The sequence below is a fragment of the Peromyscus californicus genome, unplaced genomic scaffold (assembly GCF_007827085.1).
Source record: "Peromyscus californicus insignis strain IS unplaced genomic scaffold, ASM782708v3 Scaffold_11__1_contigs__length_118956290, whole genome shotgun sequence".
Classification (NCBI taxonomy): Eukaryota; Metazoa; Chordata; class Mammalia; order Rodentia; family Cricetidae; genus Peromyscus; species Peromyscus californicus.
Genome location: NW_026294402.1, coordinates 113062334 through 113088627, shown reverse-complemented (window position 1 = coordinate 113088627; position 26294 = coordinate 113062334). Strand labels below are relative to the sequence as shown.

Sequence of the window (26294 nt, the reverse complement as noted above, 5' to 3'; positions counted from 1 at the left end):
AATGCAACTGTTGACATATCAGACTAAGTACCCAGTCCCAACAGCTGTATGAACTTAAAGAATATATTTTACTCTCTGGACTCTATGTGAAAATTGCATGAATCTTCCCTCCCAAGTTTATCGTATGACTATGTTCAATGTGGCAATTTCTAAGCTCCCTTTAAAAGAAAAATATCTTTATAAATAAGTATATTTGTTCGATACAGTTGATCATGACAATTTGCCAATGAGATAGCTAGGATTGGCATGCGGTTGTATAGGATAGAAGGTTTGCAGTCCAGCTGAGAGAACTACACGTGAGTGTGTTTTTGCAGGTTTTGGTGGATGTGCATATGGGTGAACTCCTGAGTAGGGCTTTTCACACTTAAATTGTATGCAGACCTCCCAAGGATGTTGCCATAGTTAGCTACAGCTCTCAACTCGACACAGCCTAGCATTATCAGAGGGAATCTCAGCTGAGACATGGCCCAGAGCAGACTGCCTGACAGTGTTCTTGATTGATGGCTGATTGGGGAGGGCCCAGTCCCATGTGGGCAGCGCCACCCCTGGACTGTATAAATATGCTAACCGAGTATAAGCTGCTTTTTCTAAACTCTCTGAAATGCCAGAGTAGGGCCATGCTCTTAAAAACCTAAGCCTTGGAAACCTTCACATCCTGATCTGACGTCAGTTGTCTGGGGCAGCCCGCTACCTAGTTGATGCTGCAAGCTTATGGGGTGGGGGTGCGGGTGGGGGACCTCCAGATTCCTATTGTTTCTTTATATTAACTGCGTGAAGTGTTCCATATGGGCAAGGCTCAGGCACTCCATCTCACCAGTCCACACTCTGCCCCACCCAATGAGTTTCAGTTTAGTCCTCATACATCTGGGGAGAAGGATGCTTGATGTTCAATGTCATTTGTCCTAGAGCTGCAGGGTGTGTGAAATTTGAAATATGTAAATAAGCAGGAAAGTGAAGGGAGGAGCCTCGGGGAAAGAGAGTGTCCAGCCCACTGTCCCCCCTGCCCCCCCATGACGCCCACTGGGACATAAAGTGGGAGGGAACTTGGAGCACCCCCCCCATCTTGCAACCTTTCACCAGCTAAGACAGGTACCCCGAGCCCTGACACTGTGGCTCATTACCAATTTCTCCTGGTACATGCTTGCCATGGAATCGAAAACACACGGTGACATTTAGGCAGTTCACAGGCTGCTGTCCATCATGACACTGAGGTGCTGTGATGTTGATGGAGACTGGGAGGAAGATGGAGACATCCACAGTGATGACCGGTCTGGCCCTGCATGACAAGAAGAGGGGAAGGGACCTGTGTTAAGTACCGGCTCTCAGAACCAAACAAGAACTATACAGGCAGAATAGATCTGGGACTTCAGCCAGCATTTAATTAAAGAATGAAATGCCCCAAGAGAGAAAGGCTAGTGTGTTCTGTAAGTATTTTTTTCTGGTTTTAAAAGTAGCGCATTCCCTAAAATACTAATGGTTTGCTTCCCAGTAACAAAGGCAAGTTAGTTGTTAATGAAACCCAGCTGGCTAAAGCCGTAAATCAACCACCAGATGCTGGGTGATTATTTAAAATTTCACCCAAGAAGTTCCGATTTCCATTTCACTGGGGAGGCATGAATGCACTGAGGAGAAGTGTCTACACACAAGCCGTGGTTCAGTAGCCGGATGCAAAGCCGGTGTGACAGCTCACTCCTTAAATCCCAGAATCGGAGGGAGTGAATCAGAAGGACTTCCCAGAGTTCTAGGCCAGCCTGGGTCACTGTGTGAGAGCTGGCCTTAAAATGCCAAAGGGAGGGGTAGGAGGGAAAGGGGAGAGAGGGAAAGAGGGAGAGGGAGGGGGAGAGAGAGAGGGAGAGAGGGAGAGAGGGAGAGAGGGAGAGAGGGAGACAGAGAGACCACTAGATACATACTGAGTGGTTCCCTGTCACTGCCGGCATAAGTTGGCCAAATGCCCTCTTTCGTTTATGTCTACCAATGCATTGAATATGGTCTAACAAGAACTGATTAATGGAGTCCCAGCTGGTACCAGCAAAACACTTCAAGGAATTAACCTGGCTAGCCTTAGGGCAAAACGAAATCCAATAAACACAGCCCTCTCCCTGACATGACCACCCCTGCCCCCAGTGCCTGATGAATGGACAGCATCCCTGGACTCCCCCGGGGCAACAAGACAAAAGCTGGGAAGGAAGCAGGCATCCCTTTCCCATAGCACACAGCTGCTCAGGGAGGAGGCACCTAAGCTGTGGCTTGACCTCCCCCCACCCCCACACCTGCCCTGACCTTCCAGAGAGAACCTTCCCCCCACCCCCCAGGATCCCTGGCCTCCATGCTTCTGGAGTGATGTGAGATTAAGGGGCATAAACTGGGAATAGTGCCCTCACGTGTGTGTAAGGCTAACCCAAGTGCACCAGGGTGACAGGACCATGGAACACATGACCGAAGAACCCCAAGATGAAAGGAAAACCTGGGTGCATAACACAGTGAGGAGACACACGGCACAGACGGCACGGGACCCCGCCGCTGCCGCCATTGCAGGGTCAGAAGGTCAACAGAAGGGCAGCTGTGACGGGGCAGTGAACTGGGGAACTCTGAGCGAAAGACAGACAGACCGCAATAATGCCCGAAGAAACCAATAGCCTAGTCTGTTGATTTTCTTCTGGGTTCATCCTTAGAAGATGCTAGAATTACTTAGATCATGTCACCCTAGTTGGTGTAAGATGATGTCATGGTTAACTTTGTCAAGTTGACAGGATCTGGAATCATCATGAACACATGTGAGGGAGTTTCTAGATTAGGTTAAGTGAGGCAGGACGACCCACCCTGGAAGGGAAAAGTACCATCCCATGGACTGGGGGTCTCTGAATAAAGGATAAAGCGAGCTGAGCACCAGCGTCCGTTCACTCTGCTTCCTGACTGCAGATGCGATGTAACCTGCTGCCTCATGCCCCTGCCACCATGACTTCCCCTGCTAGGACGGGCTGTGATCTCAACCTGAGTAAACAAAACCCTTTGTTTCCTTACTTGTTAGTCCCCCCCCACACCCCCCAACCCCCCCACCCCATCCCCACCCACTCACCCCACCCCACCCCCCACCCCCACCCCCCTCACCCCACCCCACCCCACCCCACCCTCACCCAGGCATTTTGTTATAGCAATAAAAAGTAGAAACAGCCCTGTTACTTAACTCCTCCGCCACTGCCTTACTGTCTTTTTCTATCCCTGACTCACAACCTGAAGCCCATCACTGGGGTGGGGGCGGCAGAGACAAAGTAGCCACAGCTTCAGAGAGAGCTAGGCTCCTTTCTACAATAACACCCTGGCAAACTCTGTCCTGCCCCGCTATGGAAAAGAAGGTGAAAGGCCAGTCCATCCCCTTATCAGCTGTCAGAGAGAAGGCACAGTCTCCTCCCAGAGAGACTGGCTGAGGTAAGCAGGAGACGAGAGCAGTCCAGACAGAGCTAAGTGCAAGGCTTGTAAAGCGGAATCCTTTGAAAGGGCCGGCAGAGGCCCTCCCGGGTCCATCTCCTTCCAACATCTGTTACATCAGTTCCCTCAGCTTTTTTTTTGTCTCCACTTCAAGTATTGTTTTTGGATGAGGAAAGCAATCTTTCATAAGCCTCTCTGGTCACTTCCTTTGCCCCTTGGTGGCACAGGACTAGGCTCCTATCACAGGAACAGGGACCTGCCCTCCTGAGCAAACTTCCTGAGGCCAGAGCTGAGGCCTGCTCACACTCCTAGGGCGGAGCCCACCTGCCACCCACCAACCTCTGGATAACAGTGAGGGGGCACCCGAGGGCAGAACCAGAGGTGCTTTTAAGATTTCAAAGAAGCAAGTAACTGGAGTGCTTTTCCACGGCAGGGAGATCAAACCTCCACATTGTACTTCCAGGCAAGTAATAAAAGTGGATGGTGTATGATTTTCACATGGTGGTGCTCTGGTTCTTTTGGCAGGGCAGGGACAGGTGAAGGCTAGTTACAAAACCTGCCCTGAGCCTTCCTCTGTCCAAGTTCACCTATGTTCACACAGTTGAAGGTGCCCAGTCAGGTTCTCTTAGCTGTAGCCCAAAGCTTCCCAAACCCCAAGGTGCCTCTCTCAGTGCCTTTAACTACAGCGAACACGCAGCTGTCTGTGGGCATACACATTCCTCTTTGTCTGTCTCGGAACCACCTGTGGATCCATGTGCTCCTTTGCAGCCCAGCTTCAGGAAGGCAGCCAAGATCCGCTGTCTCCCAGTCTCCTTCTCTCCCCTACCCACAGCCATGTGGCTTCTGCTACAACACTACCCAAAAGCTGCATCGGCCAATACAATCACTGACCTTTGGTGCCACCTCGGCCAGGACGTGCCCACGTGGTCCTTTCTGCTGAATGTGACACCATCATTGTAAAAGTCTGTCCTAATTTGCTTTCCTGTTGTGATAAACACCATGACCAAAAGCAACATGAGGAGGAAGAGGTCTATTTCAGCTTACAACTTATGGTCCATTATCTAGGAAAGCTGAAGCAGGAGCTTGAAGCAGAAACCATGACAGCGCCATGCTTATCAACTCGCTCACTCTGGCTTACTCAGCTTCCTTATACAGCCAGGCCCACCTTCCTAGGGATGGCACTGCCCACAGTTGGCTGGGCCCTTCAAGAAAATGTCTCACAGGCATGCCCCCAGGCCGATCTGATGGAAGCAATTCTTCCATTGAGGCTCTTTCTTCCCAGGTGTATCAAGCTGACAACCAAGTTCACCACCACAAAGCTCCTAGTTCTTCACCCATAAGGAGGATAATAGCAATACATATGCCATGGAGTTGTCTAGAGGGCAAGAAATCAGTCCACACTGTGAATACAAAACATGGGTAGATCTCGGAAACATCGAGTTGAGAGAAAGAACTCAAGAATACATATGGTGTGATTCCACTTACATGGAATCCTAGAGTAGGCAAAAGTGACCTGTGGTGACAGAAGCAACAGTAGATGCCTATTGAGAGAAAGATGCAATTAACGTAAGAGGGCCAGGTGGGCGGTGGTGGCGCACGCCTTTAATCCCAGCACTTGGGAGGCAGAGGCAGGTGGATCTCTGTGAGTTCGAGGCCAGCCTGGTCTACAGGGTGAGTTCCAGGACAGGCTCCCAAGCTACACAGAGAAACCCTGTCTGGAAAACAAAACAAAAGAACGTGAGAGGGGCTGGTGAGGCAGCTAGTGGATAAAGTACATGTCATGCAAGCCCGGGGACTTGAGTTTGATCCTCAGAACCCACATACAGGTAGAAGAACAGAATCCATTGCACAACGTTGTCTTAATATGTGCCTCCCCAGCACAATAACAACAAGAAGTAATTTTTAACAGCATAAGAAAGCTTGCAGGGTGACAAGCTTGCAGCTCGAACTGGTACATTTTACTGTATACAAATTATAATCTAAGAAAGAAAGAAAGCCAGGCGGTGGTGGTGCACGCCTTTAATCCCAGCACTCGGGAGGCAGAGGCAGGCGGATCTCTGTGAGTTTGAGGCCAGCCTGGTCTACAGAGCGAGATCCAGGAAAGGCGCAAAGCTACACAGAGAAACCCTGTCTCGAAAAACCAAAAAAAAAAAAAAAAAAAAAAAAAAAAAAAAAAAAAAAAAAGAAAGAAAGAAAATACACAATGAATATAGTCATGCACTACATGAATGGTGAAGACAGACCACATGCATAATGGCAGATCCACAGGTGGCAACACATAGTGATGCCATAGCTGCCTTAGCTTATGCAAGTCCATACTGTTACACTCAGCAATGATGAAATCACCTAATGAAGCATCCCTCTGAGTGCAAGCCTGTGGCTAAGCACAGGAATGTACACAAAATGTTTGTCTAGTGCCTGGTGTATGGGAGGTATTCATCAAACATTGGCCACATCATTGTCTACTGTATATGACACACTGGCTAGAGTCAAAGCCTGGGGACCAGGTCTGTTCTGTTCTCTGTACAGTCAGTCCCTGGCATCTCATACATTCCCAGTTTCATCTCAACAAGACAATGTATATAAACTGAGAGGATGGGGGTGTGGACTCCCAGAAAGGCACCATCGCCATACATCTCTGAAGCTCATGTGGTCTCATTGGTCTTCCAATGTCTTCTAGCTTCTTTACCCAGATGTGGGGCTCCTCACTCCCTCACCCATGTGCATTCTCCCTGGCCTTCCACCTCATCAGATCTGACCTTCCACTCCATGCTGGAGTCTGGGGTCCCCATCCACGGTGAAGGCACTCCATTTAACATTTACACCCATGGAGGAGAGAGACAAGAAGAAGCTCCTTTAGGTTTGGAGCTCATGGAGGAAGACAGATGGGGTCTCAGGACTGAGCAGGGAAATAGACATGACCTCCCACCCCTAACTCAGAAGCTATCTGCAATTGACAACTGCTTGCAAAGGAAAAAGTCATTTTCCCCAACAGAGTCTCCCTGAGTATATAAACCACACCTAAAGGCAGGCCTCCTGTCTAGCAGCAGATGGCCAACACAAAACAAACTCAACGGTGTTTTCAGAGATTGTTCTTTTTTTCTTTTGTCTCATAATGCTGTGTTTGAACTTTATTTTTTATCTTTTGCTAATCTATTATGGTTTCCAATTTTGTGTTTTTATGGTTATGTGTGTGTGTGTGTGTGTGTGTGTGTGTGTGTGTGTGTGTGTGAGAGAGAGAGAGAGAGAGAGAGAGTTTCTTGTGGTTTTCTTTCTTTTTTTAATACTGGGGTCTGGTTTGTTGTTGTTTTGTTTTGTTTTGTTTTAATTTCCCTGTTTGTTTTCTAAAGGAAAAGAGAGAGAAAGAAGGCATGGGGTTGGATGGATGGGGAGAAGATCTGGAAGGAGATGAGAGAGGAAAACTGTGATTAGGATATATTGTATGAAAGATAATTTATTTTCCGTTATAAAAGTCAAAAGACAACAGGCGCCCTTGGTATCAAGGCAGCCCACTGCACTGTAAGCAGCCGGGGACATGTGTCATTAAGAGGGACCCTGACAATCACAATGAGCGGTCAGGTCATTATGAGACACAATGCCACTGTGGCTCCCCATGTCACAGACATTCGTCATGGCCTCGACCAGGAGGAAAAGAGTGGAAACCCAGGCACGTGGGACATACTTCAGGGTATCTGGGGATACACTGCTATCTTCAGATGCTGCAGGGCTTCTGGGTAGATGATCCAAGAACAGGAAGCAGAATTTCAGGAAGTCAGATTTAACCAGATCTATGTAAGCCCTGCTAGTCCTCACCCAGGCTGTCTCATAATTACAAATATCAACCCGGAGCTTCTGGGAAATACTCCCGTTATTGTCTTCCACAGAGGAAAATCTTGGGATGGGGGTGGGGAGGGGGTGCCAAGGAGCTTGACCGGGAAGTTCACCTCAAAGGGCAGAGGCAGGGTTTGAACTCAGGCCACCTTCACTCTAGGTCACACCCAACTTCAAGGTGATCCTGCCACTTTGACAATTCAAAGTTTAGAACTATCTAGTCACCAGCTGCTTCTCTCTAAGTCACTAAGCCCCTTCCTGTGGGGTACCTCGTTCAAGAAGAGACCCTGTCCCTCTGGAAAGGCTGGGAGAGGGCAAGGCTAAATGGGAAGCATGTGTGGTGAAGGCCTACATGGCCTCTGGGATCCCTTCCAGCTGTAAGACCATAGCAGTTTATTTTAGAACATTCTGCCATCGAGTTATTAACAAAACTGTTGGCTCCCATTCCAAAGTGCAATTCTGCTTCCTCTGACTCACACAGACAGAAATACTTGAAGATGGTGCATCGGTGGAGATGGTGCTGTCTAGGCTTCAGCAAGTACTGGACCTAAGCACATGTCCCTCACCTCTGTTACCACCAGTGAATGGACAGGAAGCTCCTGGTCCCTGGGGCTGAGGACTAACAGGAGTGAAGATACTGGTTATAAAGATAAAAAACTAGGCTGGACAGGGTTTACCAGCCCTTTAAATGCCTGGCGCCTGTAGGAAACAGGAATGTTTATATAGCACGTCAACAGAAGGGCATGGTCGGTCATGACCAAAGACAAACAGCCCTTGGATTAGGGGTTGAGTTACCCCAACCCTGTCAAGACACCCCAGAAAGCTCTCAGTTCCCTATAAGCTAGTTAAGGCCCACTTTCTGGAACTCTGTGGTAAAGAATATGACTGAGAGAATAAAGGCAGAATTTATTCTGTGCACACAGCACCTTCAACCTGAAGGACTAGGCCAAAGGAAAGAGCCAAATGATGGGATCGCACCCCATTCCTCCTCGGCAAAATCCCATCTGTTAGTCATGAAGAACACGACCCCAGGAGTAAGAGCCAGGCATCTCACCTGAGGAGGACCACGCTGTCAGACAGGAAGGCTCCAATGGTGACATCTGAAAACAAGAAGTCACAGCCTCAGAACGTTGTGGAGACCAGCTCCAGCTGCCCTTTGGCGTGGCGCCAGGGACAGAGGCCCAGCCCTGTGGTCAGAGAGCCTTCCTACAGCTGCTGTCTGACTGCATAACGACTGTGTAAGAATTGCAGCCATAATGTCCTAAGTGGCCGCCAAGCACATCTGGCCGCTGGGGCCTGGAAGTGGAGCTGGGTGTGTAAAATACAGAGCAGATTTTGAAGACCTAATTTTTAAAAATTAACTCATTAATAACTTCTGTATTAGTTATACAGTAAAATGATAAAATGTTGACTATATTGGACTACACTTCATTAAAATTAATTTCATCTTGTGTATATTTTTCTGTAGTTACTAGCATATACTATTATATATATCGTTATTTAAGCAAATATTATTTTAATGGTATATATAATTTACTATAATTTGTATTGAGTGGATAATTTCTTTAGTGATTTGAAAACAGATTTTTTTTTGCCAAGAATTTGCGTTTTCTTAGCAAGACTTTGGAGTTTTTTTTGTTTTTGTTTTTTTTTAAATCTCAGCTGAATCCTTTAGAAGTCAGTCACCAGGCAATAGTTCCCATTCTGCTGTGTGAATAACAATTGTTAACCAAACCAAAAAAAGCTATCTTATCTCACACACCTATCTTCATTTAGCTGGCATGCTTTGAGAAAAACAGCTTACCAGGATAGCCATTTCCATCCATATCAATGCCCCCTGATATGGACTGCCCAAACATCCGCAGGATCGGGTTTATCTTCCTCCCAGACAGTTTCTGAAACAGACAATAGAAAAATGGAGTCACGGAGGGCAGTTAGGACCTGGGGCTGTCTGAACCCAGCTTCCTCAGGGCACTGGGTCTGAAGTTGTTGAAAGAAAAGAAAATGTTGGTAGAATATGGCCAGAGGGTTTAGAGAAGGCACTTGAAGATCACACACTTCCTTATTACTGCTTGCCTTGGCCAGATGTCATCATTAAAAATTTCCCTGAGTTTGGTGACAATAAAATGTCTACTAAAGCATGTTTTTAAAAAAATGTTTACGCTTATTTATGTGTGTGCAGGGATTTCATAGGCCACAGTGTACACGTGGGGGTAAAAGAGGGCCGGAAAGAACTGGTTTTCTCCTTCCACCATGGAGGTCCCTGGGATTAACCTTAGGTCCTCGGGCTTGGCAGCAAATGCCTTTACCCACTAAGACGTCTCACTAGCTCATTGTATGGTTCTGACATGTTGAAATTTAAGACAACTAAAGGCTGGATTATTTTTCCCGTGTGTGTGTGTGTGTGTGTGTGTGTGTGTGTGTGTGTGTGTGTGTGTGTGTGTTAGGGGCCAACCTTGTGTCAATCCTCACATGCTGTCTATGATTTTTGTTTTGTTTTTTTAAGGCAGGGTCTCTCAATGATATGAAACTTACCAAGTAGTTTAGGCTGGCTGGCCAACAAGCCCAGAGAGCCTGTCCCATTTCCCCAGTGCTGGGATTCTAATTGTGTGCCATCACACCTGGGTTTTTGTTTTTAACATCTGGGGGGCAACCTCAGGTCCCCAGGCCTGTGGACAGACACTCTACTGACCAAGCTCTCTCCCTCGCCCCTGCCCTCTCCCTCACCCCTGAGTCCTCTGTTTACTTTGATCCAGGCACAACTGGTTGAAATGCTGGGAGCATCCTTCCCTCCTATCTCATTAGGTACCATTTCACCTGCCTCCCCTAAGATGGACAGGTCACTAGCATACCCAGCTGGAAAGATAGCCATGTGGAAACTTCCCCTCCAGCCAGCCCACTGGGAGGGTCACACGCTCCTAAGCTTCATAGAAATCACTCAGCCATTTGACCTAGTACATCTAGAACTGCATGGTGCTGAGCCTCCTGTAAAGTACAGGGAGAGAATCAGCCATTTCTCCCGAGAGGCATTCCTCAACCCATGTGTCACACTCACAACTCTACTACCACATCACATTTTTATACACCATTAACTTCATCACAATAGTGCTGTGGATATCGCTCTGTATAAATAAAATGCTAATTGGCCAGTAGCCAGGCAGGAAGTATAGGCAGAACAAGCAGAGAAGAGAATTCTGGGAACAGGAAGGCTGAGTTAGAGAGACGCTGCCAGTCACCACCATGAAAAGTGTGACGTAAGGTACCTATAAGCCATGAGCCACACAGCAATTTATAGATTAATAGATATGGGTTAATTTAAGATAGAAGAACTAGATAACAAGAAGCCTGCCACGGCCATACAGTTTGTAAGCAATATAAGTCTCTGTGTGTTTACTCGGTTGGGTCTGAGCGGCTGTGGGACTGGCGGGTGAGAGAGGTTTGTCCTGACCTTGGGCCAGGCAGGACCAGAAAAACTCTAGTTACACAACAGACAGCCTAGTTCAAGAACAGCCGTTGGGGTCTGGGGTACCTGGTGAGGTACTTGACTTACAAGCACGGCAGAACCTGAGATCTGTCTCCAGCATCTCCATAAAAAGCCAGATATGGTGGAGTGTGCCTGTAATCCCAGTGCAGGGAGCCAGAGACAGGAGGGTCCCTGAAGCTCACTGGCTAGAGTTAATCTACCTTAAGTGGTGAACTCCAGGCCTGTGAGAGATCCTGGGTCAAAGGTTGTGGATAGTGTTACTGAGAATGACACCTGAAGTTGTCCTCTAGCTTTATACACACATGTCCACATACATATACTCATTTTTTAAAAAAAGAACACAGGGCTGGAGAGATGGGTCAATGGTTAGCGCACCCTGCTCTTGCAGAGGCTCCCAGTTTAGTGTCCAGCACCCACATTTAGAGGCAACTGCCTGTAATTCCAGTTCCGGGTGATCCAGCGCCCTCTTCTGGCCTCCTCTGGCACTGCAGTCATTGCTCATGCCCCCCTTCCCCACAAATGCGCAGAATTAAAAACGAAAATACTAAGATACTTTTAACAAGCGAATACTTGCCACACAGCCAGCCCTCATCCCACCAAAACTGTCTGTTCACACTTGTGTGGCGCTGTTCCTTTTAAAGACACCAAACGTCTTGAACCAGAAAGTCTCGTTTCCTGAGATCTGATCAGTTCCTTCTTTCTTCCATCCACAGTGTCTAGTTACCTTTCTGTTGCTGTGATAAAAATACTGACCAAAAGCAACCTGGGGAGGAAAGGGTTTATTCCCACTTACAGGTTACAGTCCATCATCGAGGGAAATCAAGGCAGGAACTCAAGGCAGGAGCTTGAAGCAGAAACTATGGAGGCTCTCTCTCTCTGCTCATTAGCCTGCTCAGCTATCTTTTTCATAGCCAGGCCCACCTGCTAGGGATGGCGCCACCCACAGTGGGCTGGGCCCCCCTTCATTAACTAGCAACATAGAAAATGTCACACAGACATGCCTGCAGGTCACTGTAATGGAGACAATTCTTCAATTGAGTTTCACTCTTCCCAGGTGACTCTAGGCTTGTATCAAGTTGATATCTGATAACCATAGCATAGAGTCTCTTCGTGGATAACCAGAGACACACTTCACTTCCACATCATGTCATGAAGCCCACAACAGAACCAAGTTCACGGTCATCAGGGGCTCATTCTGCCTTTCTTTCTCCATGCTTGTCTTTACTGAGTCATATCTTGGGGAAGCCCTGGTGGAGCCGGGGGAGTGTCCACGGGCTCTGCTGATGGAGATAGGATGCCCCCCCGCCTCCCCCTCCGCGCCCTCAACAGCTGATAACTATGAGGAACTGTCCCAGAGGCCATCTGAGAGGGCTGCTTGCCATCTTCTGTTAAGGCATCCGACAGGAAACATGTGAGCATCCAAGGGCGGCTGAGCCCTGTAGGCAATGCTGCAGAAGCACAGCTTGTTAACTAGCTCAGCCACACATCCCACATGGCTCCGTCTAAACAAACTTGTGTGTGTATCTGAGTAAAAGGCACACTTTGAAGCGGCACATCTCAGCTCTGGAAGCCAAGAACATTAGAAGCAGCTTGCTGTGGGTTTTCGTTTCTTGGGTATGCTGTGGCTGGGACAGGGAGAGAGTGAGGGGTGGTCCATTTGGGGGGTGAGGATACAGACTTAAGTTATCCACTGACATCTGCAGGCCATTATGCTATAAAGCCAGGAAGATAAGTCTGCACGGTGCTAATAACCCTAAATGGGAACCAGGAACTGTGGGAAACCTCCGCTTGACCAGGTTTATACGCAGCGTCTGTTAGGGCAAGGGAAAGATCACAGGGGCCGCCACGACGTGCCCGGGGGCTCTCGGCTGAGAAAGGCATCTAAGGATCTTAAAATCAACACTTTTCATGGTGAAAGGAGGCGGCAGCATGAGCTAGAGAGTACCGTGGGAGGAGTCCAAGCTCTGATCTCACAATTTCTCCAGCAAAAATAACATGAGTTGGGGCCAAAGAAAAGCGATCCCGTTGCCTAGATTCGTTTCTGATTTCTTCTTCCAGTTCTTGCGCACAATGCCCGCTCTGTCCAGGATCCAGGCCCAGAAGAACCGGCATTAATTTTTTTTTCCCTTTTAAATCACTGGCCTTATCATATACATATTAGCAAGCCTGGAACAACGCAATCACAGCAGTTTCTCTCTTTCTCTTTCTCTCTCCACGCTTGTATTTAGAGAGCCCCAAACCACTTCTCTTTGTGAAGGGCTAAGTAAGCCAGAGTGCATGCTGACAGAGGCACGGCCTCCAGCTGCCAGTGGCGGCTTCCGACTAGATGCTCCACACTAACCACAAATGTGCGTGGCAGCTTTCTGCAAGGCTCCCACCCGGCAACCAAACAAAACACTGCAGAGCCAAAGGGGGGGCTGGGGGCGGGGGAGGGGAGGCGGGGCTCCCGCAGGTGGCCTCTCTGTGTGGTTAGCTTCCGAGTTCCAGCCCGAGCTTCCAGGAGGATGTGTGGAGAATGACCCTCACCCCCTGCCTGAGGATGGGCTCCTTAGGTGACGCAGCATCCCTCACCCGAACCATGCAGGCCCCCCTCTGGGTTTCAAACTTCTAATGAAGTTAGCTGAATCACCTAAGGTTTGCTGTTGCCATGACTGCTCGTGTCTGAGGAGGAGAGAAAAGTCTGTGGACGGACCCCCTGAAAGTGGGTTACTTCAAGGCAACCCAAGTCTCCATTTCCGTAGTTTTCCAGTGGAACTTCCTTGGGTGGGCCTTTTCCAAATGCAGTTGAGAAAGGGGGCTGCCCAGGGCAAATCCACACCCGTGTGGTGCTGAGAGCCGTCAGAAAGCCGGCGGCGGCCCCTAAGTGGATCCATCTCACACAGCTGTCGTGCCGACAGGGGTGAAGAAGTAACAGGCTGCCGGCGGCGGCGCACGCCTTTAATCCCAGCACTCGGGAGGCAGAGCCAGGCGGATCTCTGTGAGTTCGAGGCCAGCCTGGTCTACAGTGTGAGTTCCAGGACGGGCACCAAAGCTACACAGAGAAACCCTGTCTCGAAAAACGGGGGAAAAAAAAAAGAAAGAAGAAGTAACAGGCTCCTCCTCCTCCCCGGAGCCTCTCCCTAAGTATCTTTTCCTCGGCCAGGGTCAAGAACAGACTAAGCAGGCTTGGGGAGAGAGAGAGAGAGAGGAGAGAGGGAGAGGAGAGAGAGCGTGCCCATGGCCCCATAGTTAGCAAGCCCCAACTTCTAACGCACATTTCGTGCAGGGATGGATATAAGTTGTATCTCCTCCGGGGCTGAGGAGATGGCTCAGCGGGTTAATGCCACATGAGCCTGTGTGGGGATGGAGACAGAAAGATCGCTGGACTACCGGGCAACAGACCAGCTCCAGTTTCAGTGAGAGTCGCTGTCTCAAGGGAATGAAGCCGAGAGTAACAGAGCAAGGACCCCTGGCATCCTCCTCTGGCCTCTGTACCACACATGTGCACACACATACATTCACACATGTACACACACACACACACACACACACACAAATGATAAGAGTAAAAGAAATCGTACCCCAATTTACACATGCCTCTTAAATACAAACCTTAGACTAGAGAGAGAGCTCAGCCATACAGTTCAGGTGTGAATGGAAGTGCTGAACGCACAAGTGTGCAATTACAAACCGTTACTGACTAAAAAGGTTTTTTGTTTTGGTTTGGTTTGGTTTTGGTTTACTAGTGACGGGGTCTGTAGCCCAGGCTGACCTCAGACTACCTCTGTAGCCGAGGATGACCCTAACCTCCCGAGTTCTGGGATTACAGACATGTGACACCATCATGATTCATGGAACCCAGGACCTCGTGTAGTGCATGCTAGGCAAGCACTCCACCAACTGACTGCAGAGTTCTTGGTGTGTGTTCTTGTCTGTCACTGACCCACTGGGAGGAAGACACAGACCATTCTACACACGTCCACTAGTATCCTGACCCAGCTTCTGCCGAGCGCCTGACTTCCTTTTTTCCCATGGGTTGGGCTTGATACCATCAGCAAGATTGAGTGAGCACTGTGCTTACGAGGCAAAAACTTGCCACTTCCACGTTCCCAAGTCCGGGATGTGAAACCTGAGCTTTGATTAGCTCTCGAAGCCAAGTCTGACAATAGCCCATGTCGACTCTCAGGCCCTCCTCTGTGGAGCCCTGTGTCCCTAGTAAAGCATGCTCCCCAGAGGCCTGAGGGTGTGGCTCAGCTGGTGGAATATGTTTGCCAAGCATAAACAAAGCCCTGGGTTTGATCCCTAACACCACGTAGAGTGGAATATCGTGGCCTACACTGGGGACCCCAGCACTTTGGAGATGAAAGCAGGAGGGTCAGAAGTTCAAGGACATCCTGAACTACCTAGTAAGTTTGAGACTGGCCTAGGCTACTCACAACACTGTCCAAAAACAGTTAGAAAAGCTAAAAAAAAATAGTAATTCCACTGGCTTCATACGCAGGTGGTTTGACAGGGAGGGATGTCAATGAAAAAGGAGGTTGCATCTCTTTTTAAATAAGTGGCTGGGGGATCAGCAATGGCTCAGCAGGCAGGGTGCTTGTCACAAAACCTGACTCCCCTGAATTCAGTCCCTGGAACTCACATGGTGGAAGAAGAAAACTGTCTCCTACAAGCTGTCCTCTGACCTCCACGTGCATGAGAGTGTGCCTACACGTCACAATCACACACACACACACACGCTAAAATAAACAAATGTAAAAGTAAATGTTTCTTAAATAGTTCTAACTCTAGAAGAGAACTTGATGTTGGAGATGGAGAGATAGATGGAAGTTAGGAGTTGCAGAAATTCAGTTCCCAGCACCGCATCTGCTCACAACCTCCTGTAACTCCAGTTCCAGAGAATCCAACACCCTCTTCTGACCTCTGAAGGCATTGCACACATGTGCACAATACCCCCTCCACATACATACAAGCAATTAAAAAATAACAAAATATCTGAAAAAAGAATTCAGATTTTGTGTGTGTGTGTGTGTGTGCAGGATGTATCCTTGAATGTGAGTAGGCTCCTCCCACCACTTACCATTGAGTACTGGGGGACAATCCCATCGGCATCACCATGATAGATGTAGACTGCTCCAGCAAAGTCATCCTCCTTAGGTGCACCGACAGCGACATCTGAGGGGAGACAGCTAATTAGAAAGGCCACATGGCGTGAGATCAGTGTGGCTTCCTTAACTCCAGTCACCATGTCTGAATTCCCTGGTTTCAGGACTTCTCCACTGTTCATTACTCGAACATTTAACCAGGCAAACGGTCTCCTAACATTGAAAAGCTGAGAAGAATTTACTCCAGGAAAGTGTCTCTCCTCATCCTCAGAGACAAGGACACTGAAGTAATCCATAAAAGCAACACAAATGAAGACAACCCATCCTAACCTGCCTGCCAGAGTGCGCTAGTGTGCAGATGAAATGTCAACTTTATTTTAGGTGAAGGAAGCAGATAAAGTGACATTCATTTCACACGCACACCAACATTATTTCCACAGATGACAGCTCTTGGAACAAAGCCTCAGTCTTCCTTCCCTTTCTCTCTTGTCTTCTAATAAGTCATGTGTCTGTCTGCTAATGTGAGGTCAAGGGTCAGGGGTACGTATTCCCATGACCTCAAGATGACAGTCCTCTCACTGAATGAAGCCATCTGTGGCCAATGGTGTGAAGTACTGAAGCATATCTGGCCTAAGCAAGAGCCACATTCCAACCCTGCAGAAGCGGCTCCTAAGGTTTGTACACTCTACATACAATAAGGGAAAGAGATTTTACAAAGACCAGAGAGAAAAGAGGCCGTGGAGAGTACCATTGTCCAAGAAGAAATAGGCATTAGGTACATATACCACCCATTCTTCTGATGCACACATACTCAACCAGGCTGACATTATCAGGGGAGAAAATATCTAATTCTCTCCTTAGTCACTTCCCCAACAACATGACAGAGCACCCAGATGCAGAGGCAAGCATTTTGTGATGGGAAGAAGCCCCCGTGGACCAGCCCCAGAGACCACTGCAAGCACATAGCACAGAGTACGGAGCAGATGGGAATGGATTGTGCAGACGTGACATTCTGGTGCCCAGTCCAGCTCTAAGAGTTGCCCTTTCCCCCCATGGGAGTTGGTGTGCCTTTAGGGGTAGAATGGGGAATCCAGTCACAAACAAGGGACAACATTAGAGCCTGACAAGCTGCTGCACCTGGAGGGCCCCCGGGCCCCCCGAGAGGCTCTACTCACCTGGGAACCCGTCATCATCAAGATCACTCAGGCTGGCAATGCTCTCCCCAAAGTGTGCATTGTAGGCACCATCTCCGGTCAGGGACAACTGTTCCTCAAGGGCTCCCTGGGAAACAGGATGGAGGTGGAGGGAAAGAAGGAGGGGGCCGAAAAGCACAGTGAAAACTCGGAACTCAGAACACCACCCTCTTAGGGCACAACCGTGGACAGGAAACAGATGGCCACAGACCCCAAATGTCTTTCCTCATAGCAAAGACCCATGCAATGAGAGAGTCTACAAATAGCCCGAGATATGTCTTAGGAGAAAGACAATAAGTAGCAGGTAAACCAAGGACTGAAGGTCATCTGGCCAAATTTGAACAGGTGAGCCTTCCCTCTCCCTGTCCCCAGTGTCCTTCCTCTCTGCTCTCCTTGTAGCCTAACTCTTCCCCAAAAGTGTGTTCTTGTTTTCTTTGAGGCAAGGTCTCACTATGTAGCTCTGGTTATTCTCTATATAGATCAGGCTGTCCTCAGATTCATAGAGATTCTCCTGCCTCTGCCGTTTGAATGCTAGGATTAAAGGCGTGAGCCGCCACACCTAGCCCAACACTGTTTTAAGGTGCAACAGAGTAAGAAATGGTCACCTTTACCCCCTCCCTGACTTCTCATCTGACTTTAAACTTCCCAGCCTTTTCCCAAGGTTTTCTAAATTGTAAGGAGGGGGTCCCTGGGGGCCTCCTCTCCTCAGCACAGATGACCTGACTGTGTTTGTCTAAAAAAAAAAAAAAATGCTTAGGATGGTCCAGGACCAAGGTCCTAGGTCCAGTTCAGGAAGAGAGGAGATAGGCTCAGGGAGGCAGGCCCTCCCCAGCACAGCCTGCTGTAACCTTTGCACTCTTGAGCCTCCCACCCCAGGATGTCAATTTGAGATTAAGAAGTCTCCTGCCTTCCTCAGGGCTGGCCTGAACAAATCTATTTCCTTCCTCAAATTTCTGCCTGGTTTTTGTAGAGAGGTGAGGGGCAGGAACCTTAGAGTCTGGTAACAAAAGGAGTGCACACTTCTCATTTTTCCTTCTCTTGTGCCTTTTGGTTGTTTTGCACAGAGTACGCATCAGCGATCTTGTCAGAGGGTCCTGGTCTCTGCCCAGTGGCACCTGTGGTCAGAGGTGCATCACATGTGGCTCAGCTTTGAGATTTCTGGGCAATGGTGCATATGGCAGCAGAAGCCATTCCAGAGTGCCCATGGTCCCCATGAATCACTGGCATACAAATACCAGGACACTGAGACACCTGACATCTGCAGGCTTAAGAATCTTTAAATCTTCCCTGGTGTAGAGCATTTTGGACCTACATACACCCACAGTCCACCATGCCAGGGTCTGGCTTTCATTGTGACTAAATTTCTGTTGCTATAAACAGAACTTGAAGCTTGAAAAAATACATAAAGATCTGATGATTTGATTTATTTAATTGGTGAGACCCCACCCCAAAACACAGAAGGTTGACCCTTGGTGTCTGGGAGTATTGGTGCCCGGACCCCTAGCATACTAAAACTTCAGATGTCTAAATTCCTTATATAAAACAGTGCAGTATTTGCGTAGAACCTATAGCTGCCCTCCCTAACCTTTAACCATGTCTAGATTACTTACAATGTCTAATACGATGCAAATGATATGCAAAAATGTTTTACATTATGTCATTCAGGGAAGAATGGCAAGGAAACAGTCTAAACATGTTCAGTAGGAACTATGTTTTTTATCCCCATGTGTTCGTTCAGTCTGTGGCTGGTTAAATCCAAGCACTCTTGGTCACAGATGGCCAGTTCTGTAATTCTTCCTGCTAGTGTGACGGGGAAACCCCAAGTCCCTCTGTGTATATCCACCCCTGGACTGTATGGTCATCTTGCTTAGACCACATGACACCTCCTGCTTTGTAGAGGAAGAAATGATCAATTTCAAGCTACTTGTTCATTTTTCACATAAGATTTGGCGGGTTTAGATTCAAGCTCAGGCTACCTACTCTATTATCTCCACTCCTCTACAGTGCCATACGATCACTACCCAGGTGGGCTGTGGTGCCACAGAAACGAGACTACCCTGGTACAGAGTGTAGCCATATAGCAGTGAGGCGCGTCAGATGGGGTGCGGCCAGTGTGTGAACACTTGGGGTCTTCTTTCTCATGGGTCCCCTGCCTCTACTGGATACTGCCCTGCCCTCTTCCCAAGGTCCCATCCACCCACCTCCACCAGCTGCAGAGGAGGAAGAGGCACCTTTGTGCCTGTCTCTCCCCTTTATGATTCTACAGAATAAGGGACCCTGTGCTTATAGCCCTTGGCCAGTTTATCATCTGGTACCCAGCATGGACTCCACGCCGAACTAGGTAGGGGAGGCTCCTTTGCCCCTATCTCTCCCAACACAGACTCCGTGCTGAACTAGGTAGGGGAGGCTCCTTTGCTCCCATCTCTCCCAGCACAGACTCTGTGCTGAACTAGGCAAGGGTCCTGCTACTTCACCACTCGGCCCACATGCATCTTTCTGTTGGGAGCTCTGCCCAGTCCAGTCCACCTTTCCACTCAATTCCTACTCCTTCCTCAAGATTCCTCGCCAACATCCTATCCCTGTCTCTCCAGAAAGATGCACATAAATTCTCAGAGAGGTGGCAGAGCCTCGAGATAAAGCCAACTTTCTGAGGTCAAATCCCAGCCTCTCTACTTTTCAGCTGTGAGATTTCAGACAAGTGAGTTAATCTTCTGACCCTTGGTTTATTTCATCTGAAAAATGGAGACCATTACTACCACTGACATCACTTTGAGAAAGCAGGAAAAGCCACACACAGCACCCAACAGCCATTAAGCTTCTCCCTGGGTCCTGCACTGTATACAACTGTCCATTAATGGATCATTAAGCCTTTTCATTCAGGACCCACGTCTTCATCTCCTCTGGGTAACATGGCCCAATGTGCAATCTACTTCCAGCAGGATCCAGTGGGCTAGTCACTATGACTGGACAGTTGTCCCTCCCTAATACCCACCTCCTCATTGACCCATACTGTACTCACATTTCCTTTGTTGAGGTAGACAGTAACCTGCCCTTCATCTCTGATCTCAGAAAACATGGGGGCCCCCACGAGCAGGTCAGAGAGGCCATCCATGTTCAGGTCAACTGCGCACAAGGAGGAGCCGAAGTAAGAGCCCATCTGCAACCAAGTCCAATCACAACAACGTGTTCAGAGGCTGTCCTTAACCCCCAAGGCCCCTCTTCATCAGCACATGTCCCCAGCGCCTCAGAAGTTGTGTCAGCTGAGCAAATAGTGACATACCCAACTCCTGTGGACTTTCCAGTCAATAAGACACCAAAGCTAGTCATCTTACAGACCCCTTTCCTAGAGCCTGATCAGGGCAGGTAAAGGGACAGTCCCCTGGGAACGAGACACTATGTTTATATATGTGCTCCATATGCCAGACATTTGACAAGGCATAGCAAGGAGGGATATGAAGTCTCACAACACAAGCAGGTAGGAGAATATGACATGGGGCACATATCCTCCCCAGCCTCGCACAGAGTAAGGGATGGGGCATGAGCTGGCAGGACAGAAGAACATGTAACTCACATTCCATCAGGTTTGACAGATGGGGAAATAGGGCCAGTTTATACTGGATCTCCTTGAATCAGAGTGAAATCAGTACCTGCTGCTTTATTATTCTCTCTCTCTCTCTCTCTCTCTCTCTCTCTCTCTCTCTCTCTCTCTCTCTCTCTGTGTGTGTGTGTGTGTGTATGTGGTGTGCATGTTCATGTATGTGCCTGTTCATATGAGTGCAGGCACATATGTGTGCAAGTACACTTGTGCTGGTACATATGCACATTTCCACCTCCCAAGTGCTGAGGTTACAAGAGCATGCCACCACCCTGGGCTTTTTCATGTGCAGTCTGAAGATCCAAGGATCACACTCAGGTCCTCATACCTGTACAAGGACTCTGTAACTAAGCCCTCTCCCTCGACCCAGTATCTGTTATTTTAAACACACCATCTTAAACACAAAGACCAAAGACCCAGCCTTTTGCCAGGATGAAACAGGCACCTCAAGTGTGCTTACAGGTGGTGTCTGAGTTGTGTGTCTAAGTCATGAGAGTGATTGGTGGAGCCCACGGGCCGAGCTGAAGGAGTAACCCTACCCTGCTGTGGCTCACATCACCAGGAGAGCCGGCTCCCAGCACATCAGCTTTTCCATTTCCAAAAGACCATCTACATTTTGACTTTCAGTACCTATTCCAAATGCTGACAACATGTTCATTTTTTTAAAAGACCAATTGCTATGGGATTGGAGACCTGTAACCCCAGCTACTCAGAGGGCTGATATAAGAGTACCCCAAGTTCAAGGCCAGCCTGGCAAACTTAGTGAGATCCTTCCTCTAAAGTAAAAGTAGATTTTTTTTTTTTACTGGAGAGATGGCTCAGTGGTTAAGAGCCTATGCTATTCTTGCAGAGATCCTGAGTTCTGCTCCCTGCACCCACACTGAGCAGCTCACAAGCGCCTCCAGCTCCAGGGGCATGTCACATCACTGGTTCACATGGGTACTGCACTCACGTGCACATGCCCACACACATGGACATGTCGTTTAAAAAAAATCTTTAAGTAAAAGTTACAAAAGAGCTAAGGATATAGCTAAGTATAGAGAGCTTTGCCCAGCAAGTCAAGAGACCCTAGGTTAATATTCAGTTCTGTGATAAATAAGTAAATAAGCAACTACTGTGCATGCCCTAAGCATGCAAGCTGTGTCTGCCCTAAAGGGTTGTAGGTATGAAACTTCTAACAAAAAGAAAAGAGAACATGCAATATTGTTTTAAGTAAATGCTTTCAAATGGAAGGGTCTGGAATTTTCTTGTACTTGTGAGACCTGTTGGCAGCTGACCTTGGGGAGTTTGAGAGAGGTGGAGAGAGCTCCAACCTACTTCCTGCAGTTAACACTAGCCCTGGAGGACTTGGGAAGGTTGCTTAGAAACCCAGGCAAGGATAGAAGGGCAGAACCAACAGCTGTTCTCTTGGGCTGAGCCCCAGGGGGTGATTGGCTTAACCGAAGCAGGCCATTTAGCTTGGTGTCTTCATGGATGTTCAATCTAAAATCCTCCAAGTTTTTTATATGCAGACATTTCACCCACTGAGGTAAGTCAATGACACTTCAACATGTCAAGGACATACTTTGGACCCAGAGCTCCTTAACTGGCAATCCGAGTGTGTCTATGTCTGTATTTATGTCTGAACCACAAACTTAGTAATGATCTTGTGCCTACTGTCGTAAGGTGTCACTCAATAAAGAGCAGACCACTTTTCTTTTTTTCTTTTCTCTTTTTTTTTTTTTTTTTTTTTGGTCATTGTTTATGGTTTTCTTTCTTCCTGAAAGGGAGCCAGGATACTAGACAATTTGAACCAAGGTGGAGGCAAAGAAAAGCAGAAGTAAATGGGTGGCTCTCTGAGTTGGAACCTTCTGTGTGTGTGTAGCCCTGGACAAAAGGGCAAAGCTAGAGACACCCTTTAGAAGCCCAGGGGGTCATGTCCTCCCCCTCTAAGATAATGGAGAAGCTGAGAATATCTTCTAGCAATAAGCAGATGTCTACGAAGGGACAGGCCTATGTCAAGGTCGGATGGATGATGGTGAGCACGTGGTAACTGGAGATGCTGAGAGAGGACAGTGAAGGCCACAGGGCATGGGGTGTAGATGATTTAGGGGTAACTCCAGAGCAGGGCAATGGCTCTGCAGAGAAGAGCCCGAAAGAAATGATGGGGTCCCGGAAGACGCCTCAGGCAGTAAAGTACCTACTGTGTAGGTATGAGGACCTGAGTGTGAGCATCTATAATCCTGGTGCTGAGGAAGTTCACAGCCTAGCCAGCCCAACTGAGGGCCTCTCTCAAAAATAAAAGAGAGAGAGAGTGACTGAGGTACACACCAGACATCAGCCTCTGGTCTCCATAAGCACACATATACATGCATGTACACCAGCATGCACACACATGTGTATATCCACATGACCACACACACACACACACACACACACACACACACACACACACACACACACACACACACACACAGAAGGGAGGGAGGGAGCATGGAAGAATGGGAGGAAGGAGGGGGAGAATTAGGAAGGTGGCTGTGCAGCTCCGGTAAAGCACCTTGGCCCTGCAGTCTCTGCATGGAAGAACCTGACTCACCCTATCACATTGAGGCCATTCAAACAGATGTGTGTCTGTCCTAGAACTCAATGCACTGATTCCTCAGGCAGCTTAGACAAGGTTCTCAAGGGCTGCATGATTTCCCCTGACAGCACCAAGTCTCAAATCATCCCCCAAACCTCACTCCTTTCGACACAATTGGTCATGGAAGCCCCTCTCCAAACCTAGAGGCTTTGGGCAGAGAAGAGAAGCTGCAGGCAGATTGACAACAGAAGGACACTCAGGAAACAGCAGGGGGCAGGGTCCAGTTCTTCAAGCACTCTGAAACAATGCTCACACCTTGATTTGTAGGCATATCACCCAAAACGGACACAATCATCCATTTATCATAAGACAGTCACTTGTTTGGGGGGCTCTCTCTGTTTTATATATCACAACTAGTATATAGCTATTTCTTTTCTAACTTTAGAGTTGCTTAGAAAACTTGTTTTGCAAATTTTTCACTGTTACTTTCTCATGCTAATGCTTTGGGGTTTGGGAAATGTTAAAATAACACATGCCAGCACACTTCCGAGAGCTAAAAGCAAAGCCAAGTTTGTGGGTACCTTTTTTTTTTTCATGTAAAGGTTATGATCATTATACACTAAGTGTACATATTAAGGTTGTTAAAATTGCAACCATAAGAAAAATATAACTACTATGTGTAAGTGGGATCTTTGGAATAGTGAACACCGTTCACTGTTGGAACAACATGGAACGTTCCCAGACTGCTGTGTAGCAAGAACAAGGCCGAGTGGGAATGAAGCGGGACCCAGGGGAAGCTGGCCAGGAAGGAACAATCATTGTTTTCCCCTTGTCTCAGGGAAACTGTGGGCAAAACCTCCTGGCTGCTCTCCCCTCCCACATTCCATGCATCCTTAGCTTTGTTCCAGAACCCACTAAGGCCTCCAATGGCTTCCATGATCCCCCTATCCTCCTAGCCTCTACCATATCCACTGAGCCACAAAGCTCAGCCACACTGTCCTGATGATCTGAGCCAGAAAAACACAGGCAGGAGAGGGAAGCCCTAGAAAAGGATGTGAATGAATCACCCAACCATTCTACTGACTGAATCTCATGGATTACAGTGGAAACTTCCAGAAAACGGGAGGGGGGGGGGAGATGAGATGAGTGTGGTAGGGCTAGGGCGGCATATAACCCTTTTCCAAGACAGCCTTCAGAAATGGCGTTGTGGTTATTTGTTTCTCACCCATCTAAGAACATTGAGATACAAAGCCATTACTTGAAATAAATAATTACACACACACACACACACACACACACACACACACACACACACACACCCCTCATAGTGTTTAAGGAACTTTATAATTTTGTGCTGGACTGGCTATCTTGTGGTACACACGGCTGATAGGTTGTGGGTTGAACATCCCTGTACATGAACTAAGGTGGGTTTCATTTGAATTTTCTTTATGTGATAGCACTTCCCCTGGCAGTGACAGTCAGGGGTCAAGGACATGGGAAGAGGAGGTGGCATCAGGCAGATCAGACAAGGACAATGATCAGTAGCTGATCTTTCTGGGTTGGATTGGATTGTACATGCATGAGACAGCTAGAGGAAGACAAAAGTGAAGGGAGGGACGGACAGACAGACGGCTCACATCATTTGGATGCAGCACCTGGATTGTGACACCTTTGAAAACAAATCTGTAACTTAGTACAAATGTGTACAAACTACACCCTCAGGTTATACACATCCTCGAAAGGAACTGCCTCCCATATGAACCACATCAAAAACTCACCTTTTTTCCTGATGCCTGAAAAATCTTCATTAAGGTCCCTGATCTTCGGTCAGCTCTAAATATATAAACCTATGGAATGAAAACAAACAGCCTCGTCAGGACGGAGCACTGACTAGAGATGCTTATCTCTGTCTTCCTGTTGTCTCTCGCAGGTGTGTGGACACCGGTGAAGGATAACAGAATTGCTGACAGAGCTCTTGGCAACTCCCAAACCAAAGTGTCAATCCTGGGGTGGAGAGGATCTCCCACAGCTCCTGAACCCATGGTTCGTGCACAGAAGGGCCCTGAAGAACTCCTCAATTAGAACTGAGTGGTTCAACTCCCGGGAGATAGGTGGTCTTTCTCTTTAAATTAACTCCTTCAGTCCTGGGAGTTAGAGCTTTAGTGGATGTCACAACCTAAGACAAGGCGGTAAAGGTGAGCACTGGGATAACCTCTCCAACGTGATTCCACATAGTAGTTAGAACTGTGGAATCTGTGTGGACAAACATGGGATTCGTTTGGGGAAATAAGCAATGAAACATTAAATAAATTCCTTTATGGTGGGATTTTTTTTCAGAGCCCTTAGCACTATGAATTCGTTGATGTCTGATTTGTTCTTTTTTAAGAGATTTATTGATTTTATTTTTTGTATATGAGTGTTTTGCCAACATGTATGTATGTGCACCATATTGTATGCCTGGTGCCCACAGAGGTCAGAAGAAGGCATTTCACACACACACACACACACACACACACACACACACACACACATACACAAACACACACATACACACACACACACACACACACACACACACACACACACACACACACACACACCAGAACTGGAGTTACAGATAGCTGTTAGCCACCATGTGGGTGCTGGGAACCAAACCAGGTCCTCTGCAAGAGCAGTTCTTAACCACTGAACCATCTTTCCAGCCCCTCATCATTACATCTTCAAAAATTATTTCTGTGCTCCCTCTCCCTCCCCTTTCTTGTGTGTGTGTGTGTGTGTGTGTGTGTGTGTGTGTGTGTGTGTGTGTGTGTGTGTGATGTGTTGAGAGTCCAGAAGAAGGCTTCAGATCTCCTGGAGCTGGAGTTACAGGTGGCTGTGAGCTGCTTGACGTGGGTGCTGGGAACTAAATCTTAGTCCTCGACAAGGGCAGCCAGCCCTCTGAATCTCTGAGCCATCCCTCCTGGCGCTCTGGTTACACAGTAAGTGTAGATGAGCTGATGAGAACCAGGGTAGAGGGCCCTTTCCTGGGCTAAGGAGCAGCCATGCTGGTGTGAAGGCCTTGGTGTTCTCACGCCAGGAGTGAAAGGACCCAGACCCTAAAGGTCACAGTGGAGAAGTCTGG

General features: G+C 48.0%; 1 protein-coding gene across 3 annotated transcripts in view; it reads right to left on the bottom strand.

The window, feature by feature from the left end:
* Positions 1-26294, bottom strand: part of Itga9 (integrin subunit alpha 9) — a 314925-nt gene that overhangs the window by 231403 nt on the left and 57228 nt on the right. For all 3 annotated transcript variants that reach the window (XM_052723820.1, XM_052723809.1, XM_052723831.1), the window contains 7 exons: positions 24952-25020; positions 20038-20175; positions 17001-17106; positions 15801-15895; positions 9062-9152; positions 8312-8357; positions 1122-1276 (listed from right to left, as the gene is read on the bottom strand). In XM_052723820.1, the coding sequence (XP_052579780.1) occupies positions 1122-1276; positions 8312-8357; positions 9062-9152; positions 15801-15895; positions 17001-17106; positions 20038-20175; positions 24952-25020 (700 nt within the window). The remainder of the gene's footprint in view (positions 1-1121; positions 1277-8311; positions 8358-9061; positions 9153-15800; positions 15896-17000; positions 17107-20037; positions 20176-24951; positions 25021-26294) is intronic.